The 12,253-nt window shown below is 56.8% G+C and overlaps 2 protein-coding genes across 3 annotated transcripts in view; both read right to left on the bottom strand.

Annotated features, from left to right (window-relative positions):
* LAMB2 (laminin subunit beta 2) overlaps positions 1-3,592 on the bottom strand; it is a 19,722-nt gene extending 16,130 nt beyond the window's left edge. Inside the window, exon 1 of the mRNA XM_060161912.1 lies at positions 3,455-3,592. Within this exon, the coding sequence (XP_060017895.1) occupies positions 3,455-3,474 (20 nt within the window). The 5' untranslated portion in view covers positions 3,475-3,592. The remainder of the gene's footprint in view (positions 1-3,454) is intronic.
* Positions 3,546-12,253, bottom strand: LOC132527023 (laminin subunit beta-2-like). Of its 2 annotated transcripts, none has more exons than XM_060161926.1 (8): positions 8,047-12,253; positions 7,796-7,958; positions 7,091-7,203; positions 5,715-5,829; positions 5,355-5,527; positions 4,013-4,205; positions 3,777-3,920; positions 3,546-3,686 (listed from the first exon to the last, which is right to left on the bottom strand). In XM_060161926.1, exons 1-8 carry the CDS (start codon positions 8,143-8,145, stop codon positions 3,625-3,627), a joined length of 1,062 nt encoding a protein of 353 aa, XP_060017909.1. In that variant the 5' UTR covers positions 8,146-12,253; the 3' UTR covers positions 3,546-3,624. The 2 variants fall into 2 exon arrangements, with proteins under 2 accessions (XP_060017909.1, XP_060017910.1); XM_060161927.1 differs by having other exon boundaries at positions 5,355-5,513.

The following is a 12,253-nucleotide window of genomic DNA, read 5'->3' as shown; positions in this document are numbered from 1 at the left end:
ATGGAGTATCAGCCTGGCCAGAGATGCCCTTTCCTCCCTGATTCCTCACTCAAGAAAACTCACCTCACTCCCAGACCCAGCACTCAGACAGGCCAACCCAAGACCCTCTGAATCCCTGACCCTGGGAGGCTAGCTGGAGACCTCCTTCCTACTGACCCCAGACCCCTTGCCTGAGTCCAGCTATCCATTCCATAAGTTGTCGTTGGGGTCCCACAGCGGGGGAAGGAGATTCCAGGAGTGTCTGGGCCTGCTGGAGTACCCCCTCCAGGCCTGCAGGTGCCCCCAGCACCCCAGCCAGGCATCCCCTGGCGTAAGGCGGCCACTTTGTGGGCCACAGTGTCCAGCTGTAGCTGGAGCAGAGCCAGGTGTTGGTCCCAGGAGGTGAAACAGGGAGGGCAGGACATGCAGTGTGGGAAGCCACCTCTGGAGCCACGGGCACATGCCTGGCACCTCAGCCCTGAGATGCCCTCTCTGCAGCAGCAGGTGCCTGTGTGTGGGTCACAGCTGGGCGAGGTGGAGCCCTGGGGGTCACAGGCACAGGCTGCGGGGGAGAGAGAGGGTCAGGGTAGGGAGCAAGCAGCACTCACACTAGGCTTGCCGCCAAGAAGCCTGAGGAGGAGAATGACCCTGTGTGAGTATGAGAGCCTCACCTAAGCCACTGCTCAGAGCAGCCATGGGGGAACTTCCCTGGTGGTCCAGTGGGTAAGACTCCACGCTCCCAATGCAGGGAGCCCGGATTCGATCCCTGGTTGGGGAACTAGATCTCGCATGCATACCGCAACTAAGATCCTGCACGCCACAACTAAAAAGATCCCACGTGCCGCAACTAAGACTCAACACAGCCAAAATAAATTTAAAAATATATTTTTTAAAAAAAGAGAATGGGGGCTTCCCTGGTGGCGCAGTGGTTGAGAGTCTGCCTGCCGATGCAGGGGACACGGGTTCGTGCCCCGGTCCGGGAATATCCCACATGCCGCAGAGCGGCTGGGCCCGTGAGCCATGGCCGCTGGGCCTGCGCGTCCGGAGCCTGTGCTCCGCAATGGGAGAGGCAACGACAGTGAGAGGCCCGCGTACAGCAAAGAAAAAAAGAGAGAACGGTCATGGGTACTGACATCTACCCCAGCCAGAGAGGCCATACTGCATGGCAGCCTTTGGGCAGGAAAACAGCACAGGGCTCCAGGTGCTCTACAGCCCAGAGAGAGGTCAGTTTGGGTCAAGACTGGCAGGTGGGGTCAGGAAAGAACCACCCAATGTGTCTGCTCCGCAGGCCTACCCAACCTGGCCTTGCCAACACTCTTTCCCTACAGCTGTTTTCATGAGTATTTCTTTAAGTTTTGGAGAAAACAGCAATAAACACGTGCTCTCCCTCAGGACAACCTGGTGGCTCCCCCGCCATCCCACAGGGAGGATCCCGTCAGGACAGCCTCACCCCTGGTGGTGGATTGTGTGAATGCCCTGCTCACCTCTGCATTCCCACTCTGGGTCACCCCAGTACCCATCCTGATACCAGGAGCACGTGCAGCTCCCAAATCCTGCCTGGCCGGGGCACTGACCCATGACCTGAAGGAAGAGTGTGTGGCCAGTCCACAGAAACAAAGAGCCTCCTCTGGGGGAGGAAGAAGGAAAGGAGAGCTCAGAGGCAGCACACAGTCGCCTCCTCTCAGCCTGTTCCTGCCCAGGCAGCACTCATACCTGTGCTTGGCTGAGGGCTTCTCCCCTCCTGCTTCCTCTGGTCTGACCCCCTTGACCGGCGCCCACCTTGTCCCTACATTGCCAGCCTCGCCTCCCACAGACCGGCCCTCTGGGTTCTCAACTCCTGACCTGCTCCTCTGTGTCCTGAGCGGAGCACCCCACTGTTTCCACACGCTCACCCGCCGACTCCCACCCTCTCTTCACCAAGGACTCGAGAACACACTTCAGACCTCATCTCATTCAGACCTCATCTCATTCAGTCCCTGACGTCTCTCCTCCTGGAAACACTCGCTTCCCATGGCCATCCATCTCTGCCTGCATCTCCCAATCCTCCCCCTCCGCCCGTGCCTCTTCTGCCTCCTTCCCAGCTGCACCCGGCCCCACCCGTGCCACACTCATTCTGCTTGCCATGACCCACTCACAGTGCTTCACCTACATGCCAACACACGGTGACACGTGGGGTCGGGCCCACGTGGTCTCATGTCTGCTCATAGCTAATGTTGCACAAGAGCACACACAGCTGCTTGCAGCCACACACACTGCTGCTGGTAGTCACATTAACACTCACACTCACACCAGCCATAAATTACACCACAGGCACACACATTCACTCACACCTGGCCACTGCCACATGCTATGTGCGACAAGGGCTCACTCACTGGGTGATACACTGGCTGCAAAGTGTGTTGGGCACGGCGGCTGCAGGGCTCGCGGCCTCGGGACCCACCCCCAGGTTCCAGAAGAGGGGGGCACAGCGGCTATAGTCCCGCCCCAGCGTGTGGGGGCAGCAGGGGCACTGCCCGCTGACCTGGTTGCAGAAGCAGGCTTCAGCCCCAGACAGGCACCTCGCAGGTATGGTGCCCTGGCGGCCACAGCCACAGCCCGGGGAGAGGAAGGGCTTGAGGAAAGAGAACGCACCCCCCACCTTGGGATACCCTCACCCATCCCACTCACACACTCATGCCGGCAGCCCCCTTGGTGCAGGGCACTGCCTTGGAAGCTAGGCCCGCAGTGGGCACAGCCAGGGCCATGGCTGTGGTGCTGACAGTGCTGGCAGTGTCCACTGTGGGGGTCACAGGCGGCTGGATCACGGGATCAATATTGTTGTTGCACTGGCAGGGCTGGCACAGACTCCTTCTGGGGTCATCTCCTGGCCAAGGGTGCCCAAAGTAGCCCAAGGAGCAGCGGTCGCAGCGGGGGCCTGGAGTGGATTGGGGTATGTGTGGGTTGTCTCAGTAGTCTTCCTGTACCTTTGGGGCCTCTGGGTCCCACTTAACCAGCCAAAAGGTCTGAGGTCCAGCCAGGAGGACAGAGGACACAATAGCTATATTATGACCCATCTTCTTGGCTTACAAGTTCCATTACTATAATTCCTCAAGAATGGGAACTTCTTGAGGAGAGGAGCACGCCCTGCAGCTCAAACACACAGGTGACACTGGCAAAGATTTGCCTCGTGGACTTGATGGGATTGTGAACAAGTGAGCAGGGCCATGGGTTTGTCGCTGCCAACCATGCCTCACCTGCATAGCCAGATGCACAGAGACACAGGACACATCCACTGGTGCTGTCCACATGGCAGGAAGTCCCATGATAGATGCCTGAGCCAGGGTGCCCAGGACAGAGGCAGGGCCAGCACTGCTGGCCTGAGCCCAGGGCGGGGTCTCCGTAGTAGCCATCCAAGCACCTGGGGGCAGTAGCACATGGAATGGGGCCTAGCCCACTCATCACGATCCCTCCCCAACCCTTCCAGTGGCAGCCTCACCTCTCACAGTGCTGGTCCATTGTGGCCCCGTGGCAGTCCTGGCAGACTCCTGTGAGTGGATGGCACAACTCAGCAGCTCCACTGCAGGCACAGGGTTGGCAGCATGGGAAGCCCCACCAGCCATAGAGGCAGTGGTCACAGCAGCGACCAGCAAGGCCTGCCCGACAGGGTCACTGCCCGTTCACAGGGTTACAAATGGCATTGGTGGCACCCTTGGTGTGGCAGCAGCACTCTGTGGGAAATGACAGGGCAATCAAGACCCTGTCTTGATTGGGCCCTGTCAAGACCCCAGACCCCACACCCACTGGCCCTGAGGGCTCACCACGGCAGCCAGTGGGCTGGAAGTCACATGTTCCAGGCCTGTCGTGGTCACAGGTACGACCATCAATGTTAGGGTGGCAGCAGCACTGCCCACCCAGCAGGGCACACTCGGTGGTCAGTGAACCCTGGGGGTGGCACTCACATGCTGCCAGGAGAAAGGGTAAGATCAGATGAACCTCATGGTGCCTCCTGCAACCCCCATCCTTCAGCCCCCTCAAGCCAGGGCCACACACTCACCAAGGCCACCCCCCTGGAACAGGGCAGAGATGCTGCAGGCAAGGCGGGCACAGGCCTCAGGTATAGTGCTGGAGAGGCTCATCCTCGCTGCCTCCACGCAGCCCGCCTTGTGGAGCTCCTGCAAGTGCCCCGTGGCGCCAGGGTCCACAGACCTCAGTCCAGGCAACCCTTTCACCTGTGGCAGGAGCACAACCTACTAGGAAGGTAAAGGGTGGAAGGCAGGGGGTAGTGAACCCAGTCCCACTCACTAACACCTACAATGGAACTTCTGTACGTTGGCCCTCACAGCCCCTTCCCACCCCTTTCCTGTTTCTCTTTTGATTCTGTTTCTCCTTCCTCTCCAATAGCCCTGATCTAGTCCAGGCAATGCCACCTCTCATTCAGAATCATTGAAGTAGCTTCCCCCTAACAATCCATACTCCCCATGTCTCTTGCCTGCTCAAATCCCTTCCAGGGCTCCCCATTTCCCCAGGATAAGCCCTTCGCCTGGCCCACAAGGTCCTGTGAGGTCTGGCACCTGCCAGTCTCACCTTCTATCCTTGGCATGTGCTTTTCCCCTGCCTGATTCCCCCTCCCTACACTCTCCACCTGTCTCAATCCTCTTGGTGCAACTCTATGTCTCCACAATCCCCTGTCCCCTGAGCCCACTGCATCCATATTGTCCTGCTAATTTTTGTCTCCACCCAGATGTGGGGTGGAATCCCTAGGATCTCACCGAATCCAGAAGGATGGTGCCCCCCTCCCAGGTCTCTGCACCCCCTTGGTCTGCCATAGTCATAGGGTCATGGAGTAGCGTGTTCCAGGTTCAAAGTGGAAAAGTCTGGATAGAAACACAGCTCTGCAGGGATGGGGGAGAGGAGTCAGGGTGGGGTAAGGAGGTCATGATCATGTGGTCCCAGGAATGTCCCATTTCCACTGTGCAGATATGGGGTCCAACATTTCATCATACAACCAATGGAAAAAGACCAACTTCTTAAACCCTGCCCTGTTTTAAATTAGGTCCCTGCTTTGATTGTTCTATGACATGATGGTATTCCATATTGGAAGGTTTCTACTTTGTTTGGGTATTGCTTTGAATGTGTTGGCTACATAACAGGGTCTTGGTATTTTGGGGGTCATGTGGTCTAGCTTACCTGTGTATCTGGGTCAAGGCCACCTGGAACAGCTGCTCTGAGGGCAGCAGATGGGCACAGCGGGTACTGCTGGGCTGGGATTGAGCATGGACCCTGACTAATGCCTGCCACTCTTCAGGTGCCTAGGGTGAGGGGTCAGTGGTCATAGAGCTGCCCCTACCCACCACCCAGCACCACCCATCCACCTGCCTGGCACCCATGCTACTGACCTGGGTCTCATAGCGTAGGACAATGTCACACTCCAGGGCAGAAGGCACTATGGGTGCCAGAAGAGAGAGGCCAGCCCCATCAACCACACGTGCAAAGTCTGAGCCAGTCCACAGTGTACAGCCAGCTCCCTGATGCAGGGGCAGGGGCTCCTTTGGGGCCTGGATGTGAGACACTGACTCCCAGGTCCAGACCACTCCAGGACCTAGGACCCTCAGGATTTAGATTCCCATTCCTCTAAGACCCCAGGGACTCATAGCCCCAGGGCTTGGGCCCATCCCAACTAAGACCTAGTGGCCTGTGACCCAACCCTGTTCCTCACACTCCTTACCTTGGGCAGCTGGTATTTGTAACAGGCTCACCTGGCAGGGTGGAGGCATATCGAGGGACACACTGTCTCTGAAGTCGGGGCCTGAGCCAACCAGGGGAGGTCCCTGGGGCTTGTGTACAGTGAGGAGGAACAGGCTCGGGGGCTCCCTGTGGGCAAGTCAGGTGTCAGTGTCCTCCCACACTGTCCTGGGTGAGGATTTTTTTGTCCGCGCCGTGCAGCTTGTGGGATCCTACTTCCCCGAGCAGGAATCAAACCCTCGCCCGAGGCAGTGAGAGCTAGGAGTCCTAACCACAGGATTGCCAGGGAATTCCCTGTCCTGGGAATATGGACTCCATCCAAGACACCAAACTTCTGACCATGCTGATGCTGCCTCACTTGGACCTGCCTCACCTTCCTAACCCTGTCTGGCCTCTTCTTCCAACTAGCTCTCTCTGGACACTCTCTCCCTCCCCTGAGCACCAAGGTGTGAGCCTTGATTTCCTCCTGCCCCTGCCCTTCCTGGACACTCACAAGCAGCTGGGGGTCAGCAGGCTGGAGGCCCAGACCAAGCTCAGCTTCAGTAGTGGCCTGGTCGAGGCCAGCACAGAAGTACCCAGACCAGTGTTCACAGCAGTGGTGGAGACAGAGGTGGGGACGGCAGAGGCAGAGGCCCTCCCTTGCAGAACACCTGAGCCAGCGTAGGGGTGGGGACGGGACAGAGTCAACTCCCAATTCTTGTCCCTTGACCTGGACCCCCAGTTCCTGCCTTGTACCCCCAAAGTCACAGTCACAGGGCCGACAGCCTAGAGAGTCACTACTCAGACCCCAGAAGTTGGGCTATAAGAGAGAGTAGGTGGGTGGAGAAAGGACAAGAAGACCTGGGCAAGGAGAGGAGGGTCAGGAGCCTGGAAGGCCATATGCTGGGACTGCTCATTGCAGGAAGAAGCAACGGTGAGCCCAGGGCTTTAATGCTCTTCTGCCTCTGGCTGAGAAGTGGAGAGGAGACCCTGGTGTACTCCTGCACGGCTTCATGGAGGGGAGGTAAGAGGTAAGAAGATGAGGTCACAGCCAGGGGTAAAATAAAAGTTAAACAAAGGATTTGTAATGTTCAAGGAGAGGCAAGAAGGGGATACACTGAGTGTCCCTTCAAACACTTTTGCTGTGAAACACCTTTAAATTCAGTGCATAATACTGTTGTAGCTCTTTTAAATGCTTTTCTTTCTTTTGTTCCTAAAGCTCCCACCTGAGGGCATGCGCTGGTTCAGCTAGCCAAGGTGGCACTGACTCTAGTGACCAGATCAGGAAGTGGCACCAACCCACCAGCAAGGCTTAGTCTGCAGTCACACTGATTACAACCTTGTACTTGTCAGCTTCTAGGAGCCCAGCACCCAAAATCAAGGTCAAATCAGAAGGTGGGTCAAACCTCACCAGACAACGGCTGCAGTCCCATCCAGAGACAAGGCATTTGCAGTGATAGGCACCACTGGAGAGATCACAGTCATGAGTGCCAGGGATGCAGCCCTGGGGATTGCACCTGCAGGCTAAGGCACAGGGCTGTCAGGGTGCTAATGAGTGCTGCAGGGGTAGGTAGGTGCATGCGTTATTAGGGCAGTAATTGGGGGCAGAGCAAGGAGGACCTGGTGGTGGGGGTCCACTCTGAGGGTCACTCACACTGGCAGCCCTTTGACTGTGAGCTCAGGCCGTAGTGACCAGGCCAGAGGAGTCACAGCACTGGCCCCACAAGTGAACTTTGCAGCGATACTGCCCAGAGAGGAGGCCCGAGGTTTCATCTGTGTGGGCATCACACAAACCACTTTCCAGGGCACCCAAAGGGTTGCAGTCACAGGCTAGATCAGGGGTCAGAAGTGTGGACAGAGTCAGGTCAGAGGTCACCATTGAAACTGAAGGAACAGGGTCAGAATTAGGATTGGGGGTTGGAGGGCTCACGTTTGCAGGAGTGAAGGGAGCAGGGAGCCTCCCTGGGATCTCAGTGGAAGAAGGGCTGGCAGAGCTCACAGCAGCACCCAGGTGTCTTGTGTTGACATGCATCACACACACCTCCACTCACATTGCTAGATGCGAGATACAGGGCCATGTCAAAGTGACAACTGTGGGCATGCCCATGACACTCACATTCTGGAGCAGAACAAGGAAGATGGATATGGAGTGGGCTGGCCTGGCAGGCATGGGGGTGCCCAGGCTCTGCTGCCTGCCATGGGTGGTCCTGGTGGAGGTCCTGGCAGTGCTCACGGTGGGTACCAGCTCTGTGGTGGCAGCAGACACAAAGGCCACACACCTGGCAGGGAGGAGGGCAAGACAAGTCTACCCCAGTCCCCCAGCTTGCCCTCCCACCAGCCACAGGATGCCCCTCCTACGGTACTCACCATGCCTTCCATGTTGGGTGGGACCCTGGGTGCAGGCCTGTACTCAGAGGCATGGCCATGGCACAGGCAGCTGCCTTGGACCACAAGCTCAGAGGGCATAGTAGTAGAAGGGGTGTCCCTTGAAGCCCCCCTGGGGCCTGTCACCCAGTGTGTGCAGTTTGAAGTTCACACGGAGGTTAGTCACATGCAGGAGCTCTGGAGACAGATCGAGAGCCCTCAGGTACACTGGTTGTTACCCCTCTATGGCTGAGATACAGAAGGAATTGGTGGGGGTCTCTCCCCTCTCTACATCATTGCAGCCACCTCCTCCAGCACCCATGCTGTAGGACTCTCCCATCCCTGCTCCCCTGATTATACCATTTTAGGATGACCACAGCCTAATGGTGATTATCCCACCTCTGCACTGCTCCAGACCTGATATCACTCCTGAGCTGAGACCTGCATATCCCACTGCTTCCTGGACACCACTTTCTGGTATCTCTAGATATTGGAAACCTGCTTCCCTAAGGCAGTAAAGGATTCCAGTCCCCAGCCCATCATTAGAAATCAGCTTATTATCCAGCCAAACCACATAAGGTATGTTTATTTATTGACTGCCTTTCTCATTTCTATGTCAGCTCCAAGACAGATAACTTGTCTATCTGCTCACCACTGAGCAAGGCCCAGAAGATGCCTGGCACACAGTGGGGCTCCATGGGCACTTGTTAGATGTACACATGGATGGAAAGATGGGGCCATGGCTCCTCTTGCTCCTCACAGCTTAAGTCAGCTACCAAGCCGAGGCCACCTCCTGTATCTCTTTGCCAGAGCTCCCCTTTCTCTTGATCAGAGGAATACACAACAGCTGCTCTAGGGCCTAGTAAGGTCGGGGGCGGGGGTGGGGGGGCGTGTGTGTGCACGCATGCTCAGGGTAAGTAGTTGGTAATAATCGAAGTCAAGGTGGGTGGAGAACGTGGAATGTAGAGAAAAAGCTACTTTGGGGTTTGTCCTCCTGCTCTGGTACTCTCCTGGCCTGGCTCTGGGCTGCCCTGCTGGGTTATGATTATGTCTCTAGTCCTTTAACAAGACTTCTGTTTTACAAGGAAGAGGTCACACCCAGAGACGCCCTGGCGCCACCTGGAGGCAGCTTCAGGAACGCAGGGTACCAATCAAGGCCAGGGTGATGAATCAAAGTGGGGAGGGCAGACAGGGGGCCGTGATGGGGAACAGTGACAGTGGCTCACAAAGGGGAGAGTTATGAGGTACAGTGTGATAGGAGCAGAGGTGGGGGACAAAGATTGGGCTGGCATGGCCAGCAGTGATGACCACAATGGGGTCTCACAAAGGAATTCAGCGATGGGGCAGAGATAAGGGACAGAGATGAAAACTGCTACCCAGGCCAGTCCCTATGCACTGGGCACAGGTATGGGGAACATGGGACAGGAATGGGGAGCCGTAACAGCGACTATAATGCAGCAGAGCTGGGAAACAATCCTTGGGGGACTGGGCTGGCTTGCCCGCCACCCTGCCCTGCAGTGCGCATACCCGGGTAGGACCTCACTTCCCACCAGGAGGTATCTGGTTTTCCCAAAAAAGGAGTACAGGACTGGCTGTGGGGATAATTACCCTGAACCTTGGTATTATTTGGGTTCTCCACCAGAATGGCTGGATCCAGAACTTTGAAATTACCTAAGAAGCAAGCCTGAGCTTCTGGCTTCATCCCAGGGCCTAACCCCCCTTCCTCTGGGCCTGACCTCTCCCTCAGTGGAAGTCTCGATGTCTTAAGTAATGCTGCTCACAGATGAGGTCACTGACTCTGTGGCCAGGGGCAAGAGGAATCCCAGGAAAGAGGCCTAAGCAGTTGTGGGCAAAGTAGCGGTACATGTGCCAGAAGTGGCCATGGTCCACTGAGCGCTCAAGGAGCAGAGCCAGAATGTCTGGGGATAGGAGGGGGTCCTTGGGTCACCAGTGGCAAACATCACCAGTGGCCATCAGGTCAGGAGGCAGAGAATAAGCTTTCAGTCTCGGGCAATGGGTCACCTTGAAAGTCATGATGAGGTGGGTAAAGTAAAAGGCATCTTCTAGGTCCAGCTGGTGACATTCTCAACACCTGTAACCACAAGGGCTGATCAGTGGCCAGGCCTTGACCCTGATCCCAGCCCTGCACACATGGGCACACAAGGACCCTCACCACGCTCTGCTCGCCACCAGGTCCTTTTGCCGCCAGGACTACTCTGGGAGATCACGTTCTCAATGCCATGGCTTTTCCAGTCCCGAGAGTCACAAAAGCAGCAATTCTCAGCATCCTGGAGGGATGCCCAATGAGACTGACTAGGCAGGAGGTGCCTGGTTGGCCACAACCCCCTCCAAAATTTCACAGCACAGGCCTCTCCCTCTGGGTCTTGTCAATGACCTGAACTCCCACAGGTGCTGAACCTGCCCAAGAAAATCCAAGATGCCATCTCCAGAGCCCGTACCCTCCTCCCTACCTGTAGGTTACTGACAATGCAGTAGAGTTCAGGGCCATGGAGGCCACAGGTGGATGAGGTTCGAAGGTTCTGGCCACAGCCAATAATCAGGTTGCTGGTAGGTGGGTAGCAGCTGCCGCCTGAGCAGCCGGGTGGAGGAAGTTTGTCTGGCACGTCCCGGGCAGTTGCTCTGGGAGCCTGGACTGGGAGGGGCAGGGTCTGAGTATAGAGATCCTAGGGGTACGCGCCCCACCTCACCCCATCCCACAGGGAGGCCCGATGATTTCCTCTCCCCCTCCAGATGGCTCTCAGGTAGAGACCACCTCTCACACATTGGTAGCGGCAGCAGCAGAGCTGAAAGGGGGGGCTAGCCCGGCTGGGGGTCCTGGGCTGTCAGAGCTAGAATCAGGCCAGAGAGAGAGAATACAGAGTGTGCCCCTAGCTGGGCTGCCCTTAAGGATCTGAGTGTGGCCCTCAGGTCCTTCCCCATACTCACATGGTAGATGAACTCAAGGATGCCAGAGGCAAGGAGCATGCATGGTTGTGGAGTCATGGTGCAGCTGGGAGAAGGGGCAGGGGGGGTGTCCCCAGAGCCTGGGAAACCAAGAGAGGCCGTGCCCAGGGAAAGGATATTAATAGCAGTCACCAGATGCAGAAGAAAGGTGGGGAGGGGGGCACCAAGAAGCAGAGTTTCTCTACAGGTCCGCCATCCAACGCAGCTGCTGCTGGTGCAGCCAGGGTTCAGACTAATCCTCAGAGACAGAAAAGATCCAATTCTCATTCAAATGAGGCTTCCACCCCTAGCTCTGAAAGGCTGTTCGTCTCCAGGAGCCTCTGGGGAATGTATCCCCTTCCCCGCCAGCCCCAGCCACTGCCTTTCAGGCTGGGCAGACAGTGATGGATTGGCAGATGGGCAGGGAGCTACTTTTGTTCAGGGCTCAGGGCTCTGTCCCCTCTCCAAAGCAGGAAGAACCAATAATGTCTGAACATACAGGCCCCTGTTGGAAGACATGCTGAGGCTGGACCTGGGAATAGAGCACTTGGAACCCAGGCAGGAAGCACTGAGAGGCAGTGTGGAAACTCTCCATGCTCAGAGACCGCAGCACTCCACCCATCCAATATAATTCCGTGGTCAGTGAGGGGACTCTGTGGCCCTACAACCCAGAGCTACCCTGGCCCCTGACTCAAGCCCCAACCCCTTGCCACCAACTGGGGAAGTCGACGATAGTCCCTCTCCTGAAAGAAGCAGAGAAGAGAGTAGGCAGAAGTACTTCAGCCGATTTAGGCCCCGCCCTGCCCCAGACAAGCCCACACAAAGCTCCAAGGTTTCAGCCAGAGTAGACTGGAAGACAAGGCCAGGCTGTCTGCACCTCCCCTTCCCTGGCCTAAAAACCTGCAGGCTGCAAGTTTCCCCACAGAGCCACCTATTGTCCTCCTCCAGGGGAGCATCCGGATTATCAAACCAGGGCAGTCCCAAGGGGAGGTGTCCCACCTTAGAGTGGCTCTGCCCCTGCCCTCAGGGGCCTGGAGGCTGCCCTTCACTCACATTCATGACCTTCCCTGGGCTACCAGGACCCTCTCTGGCATTCCTGTTCCTGGGGCTACCTTTTCTAAACACCCAAGCTGGCCTACCAGCAGTCACATATACAAAAAAAGACCATGGAGTGTGGGCAGGGAGACTGGAAGGTGGAAAGGTATAAAACGTGATAGATGGAATAGTGGACATACAACTTGAAGAGTAACAAGTCACAGTGCATCGC

The sequence above is a fragment of the Lagenorhynchus albirostris genome, chromosome 10, assembly GCF_949774975.1.
Source record: "Lagenorhynchus albirostris chromosome 10, mLagAlb1.1, whole genome shotgun sequence".
In the NCBI taxonomy this organism is placed as follows: domain Eukaryota; kingdom Metazoa; phylum Chordata; class Mammalia; order Artiodactyla; family Delphinidae; genus Lagenorhynchus; species Lagenorhynchus albirostris.
This window is presented reverse-complemented; position numbering and strand designations above follow the sequence as displayed.